General features: G+C 39.3%; 1 protein-coding gene across 1 annotated transcript in view; it reads right to left on the minus strand.

Annotated features, from left to right (window-relative positions):
- The window catches only part of LOC146494256 (uncharacterized), a 24968-nt gene extending 4534 nt beyond the window's left edge, over window positions 1-20434 (minus strand). Inside the window, exons 1-9 of the mRNA XM_085145873.1 lie at window positions 20126-20434; window positions 16487-16548; window positions 13350-13571; window positions 12577-12699; window positions 6928-6984; window positions 6481-6582; window positions 3349-3363; window positions 1391-1483; window positions 87-159 (exon numbers count right to left, since the gene is read on the minus strand). Coding sequence (XP_085001999.1) covers window positions 87-159; window positions 1391-1483; window positions 3349-3363; window positions 6481-6582; window positions 6928-6984; window positions 12577-12699; window positions 13350-13571; window positions 16487-16548; window positions 20126-20258 — 880 coding nt within the window. The 5' untranslated portion in view covers window positions 20259-20434. The remainder of the gene's footprint in view (window positions 1-86; window positions 160-1390; window positions 1484-3348; window positions 3364-6480; window positions 6583-6927; window positions 6985-12576; window positions 12700-13349; window positions 13572-16486; window positions 16549-20125) is intronic.
- Between the last annotated feature and the right edge of the window lie 451 nt (window positions 20435-20885).

Genomic DNA, 20885 nt, shown 5'->3' on the forward strand with positions numbered 1-20885 from the left:
TTACTCTTTAAATTACTTGCAAGATTCTTTTTCAGTGGCGAAAATTTGCAAACCATTTTTTGTGGTTAAACAAAACCACTTTTTACCATATGTCCCTACGAGCAGGTCAAGAATGTGCCGATGTCCATGTAACGCTGCGATGTGTAAAGGTGTGTATCCCTGCAGAGCAAAAATAAGTGTAAAACAAAATGAAAACATGCACGTACATGTGTATTTTGAAGGTAATTTCTTGGTGAGGCCGCTTGGTATGCAAACACGCCAAAAACAGTCACTCAACCGACACATAAAAAGAGTTTCGAATTTACATTTTGACTTTGTGTGGAGTTGAGGGGAATAACTTTGGCAAAGTGCTGGAAGGTTTAAGTACCTACCCCCTAGAGTTTCCCAGGCCCAAGGACAGCCAATGAAAACAGCATGGAAAAGAATATACAAATTAGCAAAGGTTATGGAAACACCAGATAATGATAAAAACATAATTGCATGTAATTCTCTGAAAATTGCGTCGTTGTAGAGTTGTGCATGCTGGCACATTGACGCACTGTTTTGGGAAACAATTAAAATGACATGACGTGATTTATTAGCGGAGTAGACCCGCGGCAGCCCCGCAACACGTGCTCCTGTAATACATTTGTACAGCTGGATCTTCACGGAGATCTTTTAGGAGCATTACATCACAGCAGAAGAGGCCAGCAGCGAGGCGGTTGTTCTTTCAAGACAAATAATTTACTGTACATTACCCATCCGTGCCCGGGAAAAGCCTGGTTACTCACGTGCTGCAAGAATGAAGAAAACAATGACTGTGATTTTACACTAAAGCATAACTGAAATGAAATTTACAAGGGCACTGCTGTGGTTTCAGGTCACCCACGATGGAGACACTGCTTATAAAAACAGCTGTAATTTATTCTTTGTCTCTGGTGGTAAGCCTAGAGCCTGAACTATGAAGCATTCAGGCTAAACTAGCCAAACAGCCATTCATTAAAGTGCAATTTATAGTTCTCTGGGCAATATTGTTGCTTGCATTTATACTTGTTTGCTAAGGATCTGCATTAATCTGTCATAATACGTCTTCTACCTTTTACATTATCATCAAAGAAGTATGTATATACTAATATAGTACTTAAATGTTTTGGATCGATGAATCAAATAACAGGGTTTCATGCTTTTCTATGCATACGAGTGTGACTTGGATAATGTTAAATATAAATAGGACTTCTACATTAGTGGATGTCCAGTATAAGACATGGATACTGGGAAGTGAATGTTAGAATATGTAGGGAGTCTTTTTATCTGGATACATTTTTTAGAACTTAAATACATAATGTGAAGCATGAAATCGTTAACAGTGCCCTTTTAAAGTTATTGTCTAAAGTTAAGGGGAAAAAACTGCACTCACTGATTTAATGTTGACATCGCCACCGGCATTAACCACGAGTGTGGCCATTTCCTCATTGCCATGTTTGGCAGCCCAGTGCAGAGCTGTCTGTTTGGAATAGGGAAACATTTGTTAGTCCTAAAAATATGATCAGATAATATTCGGCATTATTACAAGTGGTCCACAGTGAGCCGGGCTTCTTATTGGCTATCTGAGTTCAGAGGGCCAGCTGTGCACGGGGGAGGGCTGTGGAGAGATGGTAAGATGGAGGGATGGTTTCCTGCCATCTAACGAAGCCTAATTACAAAACAACACAGCCCTGTGCCCACAGTTGGGGGGCCCAGCCGCCTGTCACCAGGGGGAAGATTGATGATGTTAGTGTGACCCGCAGAGGGGAGACCCACCCAGACATCACCGCACTACTGTCAGCACACGTCAAGGAGGGAAACAAGAGCTCCCATGATAGAAGTCTGAGAGATACACGGAGAGGTCCTCGTGCAAAAATATGTTCATAGGTGTGAAAATAATCTGCATGTGTACACGCAGCACATGCAAACCATATCCACCTGTCTGACTGGAACTGTGATCTCCTCTGTTTTTCCTACACTTTAAGCTGCATAATTATGGGCCATCAACAGGTGAAAGCAGCGTAGGTGCAGATGTCAGCTAAGTAACCACATCCATCCCTTCAGCAGTTTGACCCTTAACAGAGCAAATCAAACAGTAACCATTTCAGAATTACATGTTAACTGTGGACAGATGAAAACCCTGCAACCTCTTTACTTCGGTTAACTGAACAGCTTCACAGGGGATCAAATAAAATGAAAAAAACTCTTTTATCGTAATGATTTTATGAGTTTAACTGGTCGAACGATCTCACTACTACTATTCACTGCTACAACATAACATAAAAAATGCTGACGTTATTTGATAAAAACACGTGGCTGCGAAAAATCAGATGATTTTTTAAAAGTTTTTCTTCTCTTTCTCTCAAATTAGAAGCACACTGCATTATATAAATTACCATTACAACTACCAGTACACTTCTGTTACAAAGCTAAATATCTGTTTTCTTTAAAATAAATACTTGACAGTCTTTGAATGCCTCAGATCTTTAAAAAAAACTTGCAGCTGTTTAAAAATGTGTATAATATATATACATATGTGTGTAATATGTATAAAAATTCAATCTTTTGGACAAATTAAGTGGATATATTAGCATTTTGTCCTTTTTTCTCTCATACACCATTAGTAATAAATCCTCATATTATGTTAATTTTCACAGTGAATATTTAAAAAATTATGTCAGTCAAATTTGTCAGCATTAATATATGCGTATTGTGTAACTTGTGTAATTTCCACCAATCTGTATGGGAAACAGAATCTTCTGTACCCATGAGACTAGTAAAAACGGTCTTATTAATGCTGTCAACACCTTTTTTTTAATGTAGTAGATGTTTAGAAATGTTGGGACCAGATAAAGTTTCTCAGAGGATTTGATGGTCAACCTGTGACTTAAATATCAAGAGAAACTGACACTACCAGTGCTTAAAATTTTGTCCAGAACTCCTAATGCTCATAGCAAAACAAGTTGGTTCAACAGCTGGACACAGAAAAATCTATCTTATCCACTGAAGGCAGAGAGGAAGCCATATGTAGCTGTGTCGCTCGTCTGCGAGACAGATTGTGATAGATGCTGTCTGGCTGGAGTATCTCCATCTCTTTTGTCTGTCCCCTGTCACAGCTTAAGACAGATTGGCCGAGGGGCTCTTTGACAGGCGGCTCAGCGGGTTCCTCAGTGGGCAGGAGTGATGGACGAGGCTGAACAGGATGCTGCGTCTTTCCCTCCTGCACCTCTCGTTTCTGTTCCTGCACACTGAGGTAACCCCCCACCTGTCTGCTCACTCGGGGACGGCTCTGTCCCCACCACGTGCTCTCCGGTGAGGGAAGTGGTGGCTAAAGAGGACATCGACGGGGGACACAAAGGCCTTGTGTGCCTGACACTTCCCTGGATGTGCAGGAAGATAGAGAGGAGTGATGGGCTAATGATGTACTTACAAACTGTGTGGCAGGGGAAGTCCATCACGGCAGGAACGGAGGCCCACGTAATGAGGAGAACAGGAAGAGAGAAAGGCCATTAGACTCTGGAGTGAGAAGTGCTGCATTCAGGTGAGATGACCTGTGTTAAGCCTTCACTTTTAGGTCACTGTTTGAAGAGCATATCTATAAATCCACCTTATCCTCACAAACATTTTGTCAGAACAGGAAACACTTAAGTCCTCCCGACACTGAAGGGTAATCCCTTCAGTGCTGCTCAAACGTGTGATTTGCAGCTTGCCATGTGCTACGCTTGGCTAAACTTCTGTTAAGCAAAATCAAGCCAGCAAAAGATCAAATATAATAATTCCCAGTGTTAAAGACGCCAGCAGTCGTGTGACTTTTTGATTGTCGGTATCACTGTGCATTATCTCTGGAAATGCTTCTACCTCTGCAGAGCAGGGAAAGGCTGAAGGCTAAAGAGGAACATCAAAGAGGCCTGAGGGGGAATTAGCACCTTCCCAGGGACACAACCAGCATTGTTCTACAATTAATCCCAGCCTCCTCTATTACTTTCAGATTATCTTTAAGTGGGTGAACTCTTTGTGGGGCATTAAGACTCTCCTTAATCCCCCCCTCCCTCCCCATCTCCCTAAACTTCAATGGTGACCGTGCTATCTTGTCCGGGTAGAGATGGCAAAGGCTTAAGGCTACTCTTAGAAGGTGGTCTGCCATGGCCACAGGACGGTGTGAGAACTGTGACACAGGGGAGGGACAACAAACAGGAGCTCAAAATCTCTTAAGCGCACAGGGAGACAAATAAAAGGATTTGGGTTGTCAGGGGGGCACAGGAGCTAAAAAGCTATCTTTCATAATCCTTTTGATAGTGGACCTTTGAAATGCGTGATCTGGATGTTTTAACACAGAGTTCTCAGAATACTATTAAGGGGAAAAAAATTGCAGCAGGATGAGCTTGTAAACGTTACAAAAGCGAAAGACAAATCTGAGTACAAGTCATTGCAGACGCATTGAGAATTTTCCCAAAGGGCATTGGAAATGAACTTCGAATTTCTACAGGATGCAGATGGAAGTATGATGTGTGAAACTTACACCCTGGAAAAGGTGGGCACGGTCACAGCCAGGGGCCATCGTGTGTCAAAAAGAGAACGTGAGAAGCAACAGGTCAGAAATAGTCGTGGAACGATAAACAACGACGAACACAAAGTAGATATAATACTGCAACATGCTACGTATAGGGTATCAAATACTCACTGAAGTGAAATCCTGGTTTCACCACCCCACCAAAAACAAAAAAAGAAAAGAACAAGAACACAAGTATTAGTGAAAACAAATATTAATTATTATTCCAGCCATTTGAAACGGTTAGATATGTTTTCTTTTTGTTTACTCATCTTTTTTTCAGTCATCATTTATTTACGTCTTTAATACTAGAATAACCATTGAATTCTGACAGGGACAGAAACACAAGCAAGGAAGCAATCAGATTTTATCCTTACTCAAGTACTTCCTGGAACTACAGAACCAGCAGAGTTTTAAAGCCCCTCTTGCTCACTGCTGTAATTTTCCAGCAGGTGTGGACTGTGAGGATTAAAAAGACGAGACCAAGAGTAGTTTTTTAAAAAACCCTGATGCTGTTGTCTGTATTAATGCTGTGTGACTAATTGTTACAGTAAACATAATAAATAAATAGATAAATAAATAGACTGTGTAAAGAAGGCATTCTAATGTTTGAAGGTTATGTATTTATTCTCTAAGTACCAAAGGGGAGACAAATTTCCTCTAAAGCTCTTGCACTGTGATGACCAACCGTTAGTTGGAACATGAATCAGGAGGTCAGGGTGTGGATTGTGATGCTATGTCAGGAGACTCTTTAAGTACCGCTAAAGTCTGTCAGGTGATGCTGCTATAAAGTAATACCTGCAAGGTGAAAACTCCTGAAAACTACAATTTTAATGTAACACTTCAGTCGCACAGGGCTAGAGATCATTTGGTAAACCCCTGGCAATGTCCGATCACGAGGGAAAAATGTGTATTCCACCCGACTGGTTGGTGAGTAGTTGCTGGCTGAGCATATCACCAAAAACCTTCTTGTGTTTGCTTTGGTCACTATCAGACTGCTTCTTTGCATAAGCCCAACAACTACCAACTGAATTGTCCCTTCAGAGTATAAATTCTGCCCTGCTGCACTTTTTCAAAAGCACAACTTTGCAGCACCGTATACCTCTTTGCAACTGATTTTACGTAGCAACAGCCAGCAACCTCAGCAAAGATCAACAGGTGTTCACTGACCCACCGCTAAGCCTAATATTTATTTTAATTATAGTTTAATAATGAGTAATCAGTGTTATCTGCTTCAGTAAGAACAAATCATTTAAGTTTATTACATCTCTTGTACCCTTTTTGACAAATGTCGACACTAAATATAGATGTAAAAGATTACATAATACAGAAGTTCTAGCATAATCTGTCACGTTTTTAGGGTGTGATGGGATGCATCATACCTTCGTGGCGCACTTGGTTTGTATCGATAGTTAGTTGTGTGGCATGTGGCTTAGGTAACATCTACAATTACCACCATATTCCAAGATTTCCATGTGAAACGGATCTTCTTTCCATGTTGCATTGTGAGAAGATACATTTTATTACTTCACCTGTCGTAATTTAGCAGGTTAATTAACATTCGTATCTTTGTTTATACTTTTGATTGTGAGAAGTATTATTAATTTATCAGAGACCTTTTTTTCATGGGTTTCTTCATGGAATACCTTCTTAACAAGTTGACAGTCTAGCGAGGCCTCATTAAAATTGACCTTGTGCCCACTTTGTTATATTATATCTGTCCTTCACCAGCGTTACCCAATTCCAAAACAGTTTTCAATAATAGTTTTACCATTTTTCCCCTTTTCTAAATAAGTCTGGAAAATGAGTTATGTGTTAAAGTGAAACTTTCTGATTGTTTGGTTACTTGTGTTTTTTGCCCCATCAAATCCAGTGATAATAGTAAACTGGATTTATCCTTTAAGCACTGAGGCAGAGGGCAGCACTACCTTCTTGTTTGCCAGTGCGCGGTCCTGTCTGAGCAGCTGAGAGAGGTCAGGGACTCGAGCACCGGCAGCAGAATAGATCCACTCCTTCTCTAAAGGATCCAGCTAGGACACACACACACAAACACACACATCCTGTTATGGGCTCTTTTGATAGTGCTGAGGTCACAAACCTCTAATCCATTTCCTACATGCTACTGAGTCACAGCCAGCTGACGCATTGTGGGAGACGCCCATGATGACGCTGGTTTCAACAGTTTGGATTTTAACGTCTGCTGTTGGTTTAGTGAAACCACAGGGAGAGTGAATGTGTATTTACAAGACCAAATCCATGATTGACACATGTTAATGAGACAAAAAGGAAACTTCAGCGGCTCTACTCCTGAAATGCTTCACTTATATTTCTTCATTAATAATAAAGCAATAGAAAAAAGAGCTAGAAGCACTTACAGCGACAGAAGCAGAGCCCATACTGCCTGTACCCTCCTCGTCTTGCTCCGACTCAGACTGAAACACAAAGTCAGAAGAGTGTTACTCAGAGGTGACAAAAAGCTGAGCTCTGATAAAAGTTAACTACTGTTTCAGTCATAACACTCCCACAACATGATCTGAGATCACAGGACACACACTTTTTCACACACTGGTCACACTGCTGTGATGTTTTCCAGCCGGCGAGATGTGACCAAAGGGTGTGAGACAGATAGATAGGTAATGAGACAGCGAGACAGAGGTGACGCATTCACACATAAGGGGTAATGAATAACAATCCAATTAACAATTAACCCAAAAAACAACTCGCCTGCAGTCAGGCCATATGTTTTTGTCACCATTTTAGTGTAAAGAGGTCAAGAAGAAAACTTCTTAAATAATGAAAGCGGTGTATAAAAGTGTCATAGTGGTTGATTTATGTGTGAGAGAATTGCAAATTGTTCTCAGCTCACACAGAGACATCATGTTAGAACACTCGGCCCTTTCATGTCTGTGGCACAAACTGCACATGTCACTCTGCCGAACACGAAAAGTGGATGATATTTATCCAGCCTACTCCACTCTGGCACACATGCGTTTTTACCTATTTTTGCTGGCGACCAGTAATAACAGGCAGAGAAAACAAAATACCATTGTTGGGTGTGTATTCAAGGGAAAGACAGAAGAGGATGAAAGAATCTCAGTTTCAGCAAAGACCATTTCAGCACTGTTTTAAGGTGTTAACGCATTATTTTCACTGTCAAAATGATGGTTTCTGTTTGAATTTTCATCTCGCCTTTAAAATTATTCTCAAGCGGTCCAGGTAGCATCTCTAAAAGTGACCATTTGTCCAAAATCTAAATATTTATTGAAGTGCCACAGTTAAACAGGCCACTGAGTCAACAGACACTGAGGATGTACTTAAAGACAGAAATGCTTTGAGCTAAAACTTCCCATTATTACATGGTTACAGTGGTATGTTTAGCAGGTAATTGTTAGTTCTTCATCTTAGCATATCAGTATTCTTCAAAGAATTCCTGAAGTTATTGTTACATAAATATCTTCACATAGTTGAGTAAAGATATTTCACTTAAAACAAATGTGCCTCCACAAATGTTAACCTCATCATGGGAGTAAGAGGAAAAAGCCAACTGATTACCAAAATTAGCTGGAGTGTGAAAGCAAAGCTGCTAATTTACCAGCCGGTCTACATTCTTACCCTCACCTATTGCCACAAGCTGAGGGTAGTGACCCAAATAATATGCAAGCAGAAAAAATGAGCTTCCTTCGAAGAGTGTCCGGGCTTTCGCTTAAAAACAGGGTGAGGAACCAATCATGGCAAAGCCACTACACCAGCCAGATGACTAGTGTAGTGGATGGATGGATGAACGGGCTTGCAAGGCTTTTAAAGCTCATCAACTTTTATAATCTCACTGTAAACCCAAATGCTGAAAGTACTTAAATAAATTAAGTAATGTAAATGCATTTTTTAGAAACAGTTCAAGTACCTCAAAAAGCTTAATTCATCTAACTTTCTTTCATTTGAGTTAATTCAACTTATTATTTTGAATTAACTTCAACTATTTTGGATATTAGATACCTGCTACTTAAAAAAATATAATTTAGTTTGACTAATTTATTTAAATTATATGGCAGACATCTGACTCCTGGGGTTAATTTGATCCCAAACATACATGTTTAGTCGGTATATCAGCTGGGTTGATTTAGATTGATTTAGAATGTCCTTGTGTTTTGTGCTCACAGGTTGTTGCACTAACATTATACACAAAGTTTAACAATTTTTATATTTTTTTGCTTTTATTTCTTTTTTTTTAAATATTATTTCATAGACATTTTCATCAAAAAACAATTTGACTTAAAAATAATAAATTTACTACAATGAATTTATTGAGACATTTATCTGCAAGCTTTAAAAACAGTCAACAGACCTTTTTATTTAGATTTTTCATTTCTAAAATAGACTTGGGGTCATTTCCTGTCAAATATAGGGGTCTATCCACTTGTCTGCAGTTGTTTGATTGAAAGACTCATTGAAAATCATGAAACACTGGCTGTAAGTGGCTCTGTATTAGTCATTGTTCACCTTTAACAGCATTGTTTGTATCACAGTAAGTACTTGAATTTTCTTTAGATTTCTCTCTTTTCTAAAGCATTTTAGTGAAATGCCACAAATCTATTCTTTGCCGTGGCAGCTAGCTAACAGCTAATAAGCTAACCTAGCCACTTCACTAAGTTAGCTGACTGAGTTTGCTGCGGCAGCTGAGACAAACTGCTGAAACATTATGACAAAGTTTAAAATTTAAGGGGATGAATTCATAAAGATTTCAGAATTGATAAAAAAGGGCAGGAGTATTTGTTAGGTAAGTGACATGAGCTGTTTAAAAAAAAAAAAAAAAAAAAAAAGACAAATTAACCTTTAGCGATATGACCATGTGGAAATGGCTGAGCTTTTTGGGAGGAAGATGTTGCTGCACCTCAACCTTTTGAAAGTGAGAGTTCTTGTTTTTTTCTTTTTCAACAATGTCTAATATTTCTACAAACCAAATATGCTAGCCACGCCACTAAATGTGTTCTCACTGTAGCAAACATGCTGGCAGGTAAAATTTGGGGTATCTCTTGGATACCCCAAGATACCTCCATACAGGTATCTCTTACACTAGTATGGAGGAACTTGAACAAATAGCACTGTATGGAGAAGAGCCACAATTATCACTTCTTCATAGTTCAATTAATTTTAAACTGACTAAGTAGTTCTGCTGTATTGCACTTTTTTTCCCCCAATGCATGTGTACTCAGAGGTCCAACCTTCAAAGGAGTTCAAACAGAGTTTTGGTAAACCTAAAAAGTGACTCTGTTTTACTTCCTTTTAAGTTTTGTCAACTTATTCACATGGGAGACATAAATGAAAGTTCTAGTTCCCAAAAGGTTGATTCTGTTTATCTGGACATAGCGTTTTCGGTGTGAGAAACATTTCGTCACTCATCAAAATGACTTCTTTAGTCTCAGCTGACTGCAGGTTTCCCCAATCTTATAAACAGCACATTGCACAAAAACTAAAACTTGACTGAAACTAGCACCTAGCACCACTGAATGAACAATGGCTTGTGAGTCAGTTCCTTCATCATTAATATGCAAATTCTCATGACCATTGATCAACAACTACTGATCAAGGCCCATTGATCAAGGCCCATTGATCACTGATTAAGTTCTACTTACTAAATATTTCTAAATTTAATTATTATAAATTTTTTTAAAACTTTTGTCAGAATATGCATGTCAAATGTAGTCAAAATATTGTTGTTCTGATAATGTTCTGATAAGCTTCAACTTTTAAGTTCATAAACTTAAAAGACTTACAATTATTATTTTTAAAGTTCTAACGTTAGGTTTACAGTGCTGAACATACGCATCAGGAATGGTTTCAAGACTACATTCATGTCTAAATCTAAAAATATATTTCTTTTTAGAAATTATATTTTATTAATTTCAATCCAAACGTTTGTGCCAATTGTTCTGATAGATGTAAGCTGCTTCACATTCAATTTTGACTATTTCTGGAGAATCAACATTTTCCACAACTGTTCTTTCTCACATGAACCACACAGCAGGGAATGTCTTCACACACATTTGCACTACTAGAAAATAATCCTTTAAGTTTAGATGAGGGAGGTGCATTGACACATTATTACCAGCAACTTGGCATCTCACAGATTTTGTACCAGAGAACTGATGGGTTAAAGAGAAGCTAATATCAAATGTGACTGCTTCAACATTTGCATACCTCAGTCAGGTGGCATCTAGAAAAGCTCAGGGCTGCAGTGCAATTTATGAATATGGGTTTACAGGTATGTCAGTCTGGATCATTGTCGTACAATGACCATACCATTCATAGTGTGACTAACAGTTTCGGTACTCTCTGAAGAATGAACTAATGGAAAGAACCATTTCTAAATAACTTTATCAATTTATTTTTATTTAACTCTCCAACGCACATGCCAACACTGATAAATCAGCTTTTTCAGTTCAGCTCTAATTGTAATCCGTTGTGACCAACATGAGTTTAGCAGATCTGCCCTATGGAGAACCACATGACACACTAAAACCTCTTGATGTGGAGCCACTCCTGCCTTAGCGCTTCTCGAGTAGCGGGCCAAATTTCGACAGGTCTGAGAAGATTATAAGGTAGCACAGACATTTGGGTAATGTCTGTGGGAAGAAAATCAGATTGGACATCAGTGGGTTCAACTTTACACCCAGCAACTTTGTGGTGCAACACCATGTTGTTAATTCTTTTAGTGGATAAGACAACAAAGCGATGATGGTTTCCTCCCAAATACTTCTGGGAACTGTGATAATCGAAATATCTTTTTCTTTTCTAATCCAAGAACCAAATATCACAGTTGGCAGATGGTCTCTGTAACATGAAACAACTGTCAACACTTTAATAGGTGTACTTATATCAAAGGTTGTAGTGGCTACCACCATAAATAAACTCCATAAGGCTCATTCTATTTGTCTAGACGGAGCGTCCAGCATCAACTTTCTAGGATTTCCTTACCTGGATTACCTGGATGAGTGAGCATGCATCAAGACACCTTAAATAAACACACCTAATCTGCTTCAAATCCTACATTAACACACTCGCACATCAACACATTTCATCTACGTGTCGTGCAGGTCATCGAGGAAAGTCCCTGGGATGAATCCCCATGTCTTTAATGGACACATGAATATTATCTTTCTAATGAGCTTCGACATGTTGCTGCTTACCATGATAAGAGGGCTTAGTTTAAATGCAGATTCTCCCCCGACTGGTTCTCCTCCCTCTCACATTTAACATGTGGTTACAAATCTAGTTAATTTACTTGGCACCACCTGGTGGGTGAAAGGAGTCAGTGTTCCCCATTTCCCCTGTAGTCTTTCCCTTCCTCTGACAAAGTACAGTGAAAGAAGCTAAATGTTGAGAATGAACCTGCAGTGAATGTCCTTCTGAAACGCCTGCAGCTTTTATCAAAAGGACGTTACATTTATTTTAAGATCTTCAGATACAAAGGGTTTACAATTAACCAGATACCTAAAACTGTTGATAACAACTAATGCACAGACATAAGCCTCTCCAGCAGTATTAGTGCCAGTCTAAACTCTTTTTCACAGAATTAAAGACTCTGGTTTCTACCTGGATTAAAATTCTTGTTATAAAATTCAAATGATCACAAAATAACCTTTTCATTTTCTAGTTTAAATTCTTCACTGCCAGCAATTCTCTTACAGTCTGGATTCCTGCATGTGTTGTTTACATAGCACAGGTTCAATATTAACCATAAACTGGCAACTTTTGATATTACAACTGAAGCGATCTTACAAGGTGTTTTTTTAAAAGAAATGCAGACTTGTAAACATGCCCGGCTTTTTAAAATGAGTTTCTGGCATTTTTTAAAATTTTCTTTTTACACTGCATCTCAGTTTTCCTGGAAACGTGATCGTCCAGCACACACGTCTCTGCTAGTGAGTGGGTGTGCATTTTGCAGGTGTGTGAAAGGCACCGATGGTACTATTCTGTGCCAGGAAATACCAGAACAAACAGTGCCTCTAAGTTAAACAAACTGTCACCTTTGACCCAGAATCTCTGTCCAGCTCATCCTCTGCTTTGCTTTGCTCTGGGGCTTCATGGATCTGGATGGCAGGAGGTGGCCGTGGAAAGTGGTGCACAGGATCTGCACCTTTTCGCTGGTCCTACAGGAGCACAGATATAGTGTCTGATAAACGTTGAGTGATCCTAATTTGTGAGCTGAGTGTTTACAGGCCAAACATTCAGCCGTGTCGAGTGTTGGTTAACAGCCAGAATTAGCATTTTGCTTGCATTTTAGCGTCCTTCACCATCTGGTGTGGGCAGATAATGTTTACTTCAGTCATGTGTGCAAATACTAAAAGCAGCATAGCATAAATGTAATTTTACTGCATGAACAATATGGTTGGATGATGACTATGAGGTTATGGAGTATAATGTTTGTTGACAGTTGCTTGTATGTATTAAACAACGATGCCCTTTATGCAAAGACAGAAGGCCTTGGACATTGTTTATTCTTAGATTTGCCAAAACAAAACAGCTTTTTATTCTCTCACACAGCGGCTCTGTCAGTGAATGCTGACACTTGCTAAGATTAGAGGGGGGAAAAAACCCGAAGCACTCGAACAGCAACGCCCTTGTTTAGAAATAAGTGTGTCACTAACATAAAGAGTAGCCACAGAGTACTGAGGCGAGAAATACATTTGGCGATTTACACTTTAGCACCCAGTGTTGTAGCTTAACCACGCCCTGTCTGTCCCACAGTTTTTCTGGCTTTCACAATGAGTAAAGAATAGTGAGCTGATTTCAAATTCACCTCCGCTGTGGCGTCAGACTCTCCACATGACATTGGCACATCTTGTTCCTCCTTCTTATGATGAGTAGATGTCGGGGCGTCTGTCACTTCCCACTGCACTGAGGCTGTCGTTCTCGCCGGACTCAGATGTCTCTGTCGGTCTCCATCTGGCCTAAGATGCTTGGCCTCTCGCTCTTGCACCAAGTTCCTGTATTTCTTCTTGAGGATAAGATATTTCTCACCCTGTAAAAGACAGTGAAACAGTACAACATCCATGTTAAATAAAGCAGGAAACAGTAATACCACACAGTCAGGTGAATTTTAGAAGCACTTGCTGTAGCTTCTAACTAAGAACCATTAGATACATTAAAGTAATTTGTGTGTTAATCACACTCATCAGTACGTCTTTAATCATTTTGCTGGACCTCACATCTTTAATGCCCTTTGAACCCAATTATTAAACCTCAAAAGCTGAGTTAGCTTCTTTGAATTACAGCTGAGGTGATCATTCAGCTGCTTGATTAACTGATCTAATCTAATTCCTCAGTGTGAGGATTTGCTGCTGTTCTCTGTCAGTATTGAAAATCGTTGGATTTTGGACTGTTGGGCAGCTAGAAGATAAACACTTAAAGATACTAACCCCAGACACTGTTTACTGCTGAAGCAGATTGATTTACAACAATCCTTAGCTACAGCCTTACTATTTAAATAAATCCTGTTGGAATATTAAAGAATTTTTTGTAGCATCAACTAAAAAAACTTTGTCCAGGTTACATGAATCTAAGCACTGTAAAGTCTGCAGATTGGATCATATATTATGTAGGTTAGTAAAGAATATGATGCCAAGATTCTGATGGGAAAATCAATAGTAATCTCACATCTATCTACAGCTGGCATCATTAGACGAAAAGTCCATAATAATCTCTTAGCAGGCCGTTGTAGTGGGGGTAAAATCACCAGCACAAATTACCATCATGAAATGCATGGCACTTAATTTCAGAAAGCCACTGAGAGCAACAAGTCCATCAACAAATGATGTTGACACAAAATATGCTTGTTCAGTGGCAACTAAAAGTTACTCATATATCAATAGCAATTAGCAATAGCACCAGAAAGCTTAGCAGTGCTAACATAAGGCAGCATTAGCCTTTATCGTGTGTTGGACCCATTGTTTTTAGGATGATCTGATATCCTCGTGTTGGTGTTGTTCCCAGATCATCATGAAAATGTTGTTCCAGGTTCAACATTGCAAGTGACCAATCACATTTTTGTGACGTTATTCTTTTGCGCACCAACCCATTCGTGCATTTATGAAATTCCAGTGTTGCACGGACAATATCAATTCTGCTTAGTGTTTATTAAAGGGTTAGGGTTAGGAGTTAGGGTCAGGGTTAGGGTCCGTTGATCGGCGGACAAAGGCGGTTTCTCGTAGCTTAAGTACAGTTTTTTATTTTACGCCGGTTTTTCCCGAAGTCGCAAAAGTATGACATCACAACATTCTGATTGGTCACTTGCAATGTTGATCCTGGAACAACATTTAGTATGATGATCTGGGAACAACACCAACACAAGGATATCAGATCGTGCTTGTTTTTAACAGCTGTGCTGTGAGGTAAAGAAGGCCTTCTGAGGAAACCAGCCAGGCTGATGAAACAGGATTTTAAAATGCCACGATGACAATGCTTCTGAATTAATTAAAAAATGTTTGCTGGGTACTTAATTAACATAAAAGGAGCACAAACAGGAAATCATAAACCTAACTTTGCATTTCAACCTACTATTATTATTAATACTTTATCAAGGTACTGCAATTTTAGCTTTACAGTTTCATTCATTACTTTAAATTCTAAAGATATTATCAAGATATGCACATTTTCTACAATCACGGTGGCCTAGGTGGTCACTTTTTGACCTCTCAAAGCAAAATTCATTTAACAATTAGTGATTCTATACTACAGTGAGAAATGAGGACTGAATGATATAGATTTATAGACTTATTATAAATTTTATTAAAATAAATATACAAACATTTGATTACTGGCTATCTTTAGGACCACTACACATTGTTGTGCACAGTTGTTGGCTTATTCTTTGTTTAAAATTTTTTTATCAGAAGATGTGTGAGAAATATGGATCAAGAAAAGAAGGGGGCCCACAGAGGCTGTTATGTATAGGACCAGGAGTTATGAGACACATCCCTGTCTCTTAGCATGCTGTGATTCAAGGGATCTGAGAGGATGCAACACGCCAGCACTTCACAGGATTTATAAAGTTTAACTGTTGTGAAGATTTTGGTCAAACCGTTTTTTGGATTGTTGTTTTTTGTTTTGTTTTGTTTTTTCAGAACAGATCCGGTCAGTACTGTACTATAAATATCTGTGTAGTTTAGAACAGACTGGGGGAGCTGCAGGAGGAGGGCTCATCTAGATTAGACCTAGTGCCGTTTTAAGTACAAAGTTAAACCCAGGACTAAATTAGTTTCTTTACAAAAAATTACAACCGTGCTCCATCAAAAGGCATGAAACTCCACAGTAAGCCATTTAATAACCTTTTACATCTAGTCTGTTTAAATCTGATAAACATAAATGTAATTGCTGTTTTACAGGGATTTGCATTTTGCAACTGCCTTTGCCAAAAGAAACTGTTAGAGCACCAAAATTTGTTTTTAAACGTCTTCTTTTGCGCATTTACACAGGTTTGATATTTTGTCATTTACTGAACTTTAAAGCTGCTGATAGGTGCGTCTTTTTAAAGAGTGATCAGCGAGCTAAGATAAGTGTCCAGACCTCCCTCTGTATCTTCACATTTGTCACACAGATAAGCGTGCTATTCATTTCAAACTGTTTCTTCAAGAAAGAAACATCAAATCTATAACTCAGATAAGTTTACTCTGTTTATTCTTGTAGGAATTTTTAGTCTACATATGAGAACACTTCATGGAAATAGTGTCTAGAAACACAAACTGCAGCTGTGTCCCCTGGGGGAAACCAGTTTCTACAAAACACAAAGATTGAACAGATTGGACAACTCCTTGTTCAGTCACGATGGTTCCGCTGAGCCTTTCACAGCATGGCCTCTGTGTAAGACGTACGACTGGAAAATCAATGAGAGCATAACTTTTCCCAGAAAAGGTAAAAATATTTGGGTAGTTTACTTACATTCTCAGACTTCACCACAGCGATTCGGTCAATGATTAGCTTGAATTCCTCTCGGTATTTGGCTGCAAAAGAAGAAATAAGTTCAAAAACAGGAAACTAAATATAGTTCCTAATGTTTTTTTAAAACATTAAGTGGTACATGAGTGCTTCCGATACTCAAAAAGTCAAATAAGGATGAAAAAAAGGACACAAAACACAGCTGTAGTGATGTGGATGCTGGACGTAAGACAATGAGAAGAATGTGTTTTGCGTACATAGACCTTAAGATACCCAAAGATGCACAATAGATAATATTTATTAAACAGCACAATAACGGAGCTGAATATATTTCTAGTGTTTATATTAGATGTGTTGTTTGTAAGTCTGCCAGTAAAGCTTTTGGGTTCTGTTACTTTATCTGAAGTAAGAAGACAAATGAGGTTTGGATGAGAACACTACTGGCAGAGCAGATGTTCACAATCTTCAGTTTAAAGAAAGAGAAAATACGTTCCCCTCCAGCCAAATATGTAAACAGAATTTAACTTATCCCTTAGGCCAAAAACTCGAGTCACTTGAAAACCTACAGTGAATCTTTCCTGCGAGAACCAAACAAAGTGACGAGCTGATCAGATAAAGCTTCCTGCCCTTTGTTTACACCAGTGAGCAGATATCAGGCTTGTGCAGAAAGTGTGATTAAAAGCTGACACTAATCATCAGGCAGCCAGGACGGCTTCGCCGACGTAGGTATTCCATTCACGCCAAGGTGTTTATATGAGTATGCGGCTCGGGACAATTGGAGCGTTTCCTTTTCCTCGTGTGGACGGAAAGAACATTTGTAGGGAGACAGTTCGCAAAGTTCGCATTCGCAACAACAGGAAATCCAAAGGAAGCGGCCACTTACATCTGCCTAAACAAAAGAATTCCTTGCATGGCACAGTGGGTAACATCGTGTATGTGCTAGTTACTCGTTAGCCAGAGGTCTGCAAAAAACAAGCAACCCACGCACAAACTCACTTTCATGTACCCCCCTCCCCTCAAACACTGCTACACTTTTACCAGATGCCCCAGATTTGTTGTCTGATTAAAAAAAACACACAAAAACGCCCCCATTAGAGGTCTACATCCAGTCATGCATGTGGACTTAATTATGATTAAAACACTATCGCCACAATTACACAAGGAAAAGCTGCAACCGCATGCCGCGACAGACTCTAAATGTGTGGGAAGCACTTTTCTAATTGGACAGCGATGTCAGATGGTAGAGCATCAAAGCAGCTCTCTAAACCTCTGTCAACAACTGCAGTGCTGATGCAGCATCTGGACAGTGCATGCTGGCAACTGCAATACAAGGTCACTCTGGATAATCATTTGAGAAGGTTAAAATATGTTTGCATTTCCAGGCAGTCACAAAAGTAAAATCACTGCTGAACAGGGACTAGATACAGCATTACAAGCTCATTGTTTGCCTTCGTGAGACGTGCTCTTACTCTCAGCTGTTAGTTTAGCAGGCACACCTACATAAAAGAGATGTGCTGCACAGCTTTTGAAAAGATAAAATAAAAACAATCTTCCTGTTAGAGAAAAGAGAAAATATATTCATAAACCTTAATGTGCTGCAGCTTCATGTGGTCTGATATAACCACTAACTTCAAGTGGTTTCAAGTGACACCTTTAACTGTGTTTATGTCACCAAACCAGTTTGATGTGCACGTTTAGTTCGGGTGCTGCCACTCTATGACACAGACGCCTGTTATTGTTTAGGTCATAATTCCCTGAGCTGTTAAATCTTTGCTTTATCTGTTTGCACAACACACAAAACCAGTATGAGATGTTGCTTTATATACCTGCTGGTATGTATGTCAGTTAGTCACACCTACATAGAGTTCTGTTTCTTTTGTCTGTGACTTTTGTGTGTAGTCTAAAAATAATTAAGCCAATCATATTTGCCAAGAGATCTTCCAGAGGCCGCTTTAGCAAGCCATTCTCCAGAGACCCATATGTTAAAATGCCACAATTTACTGCTGAAATAAACATGTTTACAGTCTTGAACAAAAGTGGTATTGTTATTTATACCTAATTTTCCTCTTCATGACCACTGTACAGGGAGTGAAATCTTCTATAACGCAGCCATATGAATCTAACAAATAAGAAATCTGAAAAAAAGATGGAAAGATGGAAAATCCATCTTTCCATTTTCTTTTCCTTCTGCTAGAGTTGACTGACAATCATCTGTCTCTGCCCAGTGCTACCACACAGTCTATGGCATGTTAATCAAGCCATTGTGAGGAACTGCTGGCCAAAAAGTTCAAAGCTATGGGTATTTTGGGCGTGTCAACGAACACGAAGCTTAAAACCTGTAAGGTTTTGAAAGTGACTGCTTATGAATGTGCTTCTATGTAAAATAGTTTTTACATAGGTAATTATCTATTGATTTTTCACTACGTAGCTATGCTGAGTGTAGTCAACCCTTTCAAAACTGCTCCAACTACATCTTCATTCTCTCTATGGGTCATTGATGTCATTGGTTGAAGGTAACCCATGGCTGATAAAAATAGTTATACCAATATACCAATTAAATTATGGACCGATTATAGTCATAACCCACAGTCTACAAAACATGGATATGGATACAGGGTCTACAAAGGGAAGCTAATGCAGAAGCATATTTTTAATGGCCACTTAAGGACATGGAAAAAATAAGTATAATAAAGGGTTTGAGGCTTCATAACACGATTGCACTACACAGTGGATGACTTCATGCTGGTTATGTCCATCTTTATATATAGGCTATCACCATACTAGACCAAATAAGGTAGTTAAAGCAAACCTTCTGTCTGCCAAAGGCATAGGTATATTTTAATGCTTAAAGGTGTAACTTTTTCAAATAATTTGTAGCTAAAATGTTACTCTTTCTCTCTATAGTTCTGATATCTTCTATGAAAGTAAGGTTCTTTGTCAGAACGTTAGAATGTTGTTTTAGCTAAGCATATCTATGAGTACATAGAGTTACACAACTTTACTCCCAAACACTTTTTTTCTGCAGAAACCCAATAACAGAAGAATTGTGGTGTCAGCAGTGACTCAGGACATGATTGCATAAGCATCTGTAGAGTAGGTGGGTGGAGAAGAACAGGAGAAAAAGTCCATCTCTATGGCAAATACACTGATCCTGGGCTCAAATGGTGCCTAAAAGCCAAGTAATAACTAGTTATAACCACTGGTCGTTTTCATTTCTCAGGAGGAGCCACGGGGCCTTCTTGTGACACTGCATAGTGACATGTTTTGTTGATGGGGTGGCTCGGGTCCTCTGTTTGAGTTAGAAACGTGCGCGAGGGAGGAAATGACACAATTCCTGCTGAAATTCATTGGAGGGGCTTTTTAATGTAAACCAGATGTCTCCTTTCCAACTGAAAACAATGAAAACGACCCCAAAGCCGTTTGTTAAAGCAGACAAAGGGGATGTTGCGTGTTTAAAACACAAACCAAAAGATAAATGTTAGTCTTACTATGAGGACTGTCATACTAACACGAGGTCAGTTGGTATTTTGCCATCCCGCTCTAATGATGCAGCACGACCTCATCTCCTTTCATCTGCCCGGTTTTTTTTCCGCCTAATATTTCCACGGAGTTAAATCCACGATACAACCTCTGGTTACTTACCACGTAACTGCAAGTCACTGTGCCCAATAAAAGGCTTAAATGTCTTCAGTATATCTGCATTTTTGACTCTGCCTGAGTCGCCCCCGGCCGAGCAGAAATAATCCAGCAGCGACTCTTCGCTCACATCACTCATCTCAGCTCAGTGTTTGGAGCGTCTCTTACCGGCCAGGATGGGTTTTTTCTTAAGCGAGTAATCTAGTCTTTTAGGGGTTTTTCACTCTGCCACACCGCTCTCCTCCTGGCTAATTTGTTGTACTACATATCTAAAGTTCACTCCACCCAGGCGAGCTGACCGCTGCTGCGCCTCCTCCCCCCGTTAACCCTTTAAAGACACACGTCTTCATTTTCGTCCTCCGCGTTTTCTGTGCCAGCGGTGAAAAGGAAACATTCAGCTCCCTTTGTTGGAGTGAAATAACTAATACTGGGCTCTAAGATACTTCATGACAAGTCCAAAAGTCTGTGCTGAAAAGCCAGTGTATGGGACTGTAATTAGGCGGATAGACGTTTTAAAAGTTAAAGTATTTAATGCAAAAATAGTCCCTTTCCACTGTTAACTTTTGAGTGCCGCGTTACTGCTGCAGATATGTTTAAGCAGTAACTCCCTGCTGCATCTGCACGACATGCAGGACTGCAACGATTATTTCCATGACGTGCTGATTTTGAGAGAAAGAAAGAATTATCGCGATGCTTTACAAAACAGTCAAATCTGTACACTGAATCAACAATATGTTGATTTAAAGTCTCATATGTGTAGTGTAAT

The sequence above is a fragment of the Neolamprologus multifasciatus genome, chromosome 20 (genome assembly GCF_963576455.1).
Source record: "Neolamprologus multifasciatus chromosome 20, fNeoMul1.2, whole genome shotgun sequence".
In the NCBI taxonomy this organism is placed as follows: Eukaryota; Metazoa; Chordata; class Actinopteri; order Cichliformes; family Cichlidae; genus Neolamprologus; species Neolamprologus multifasciatus.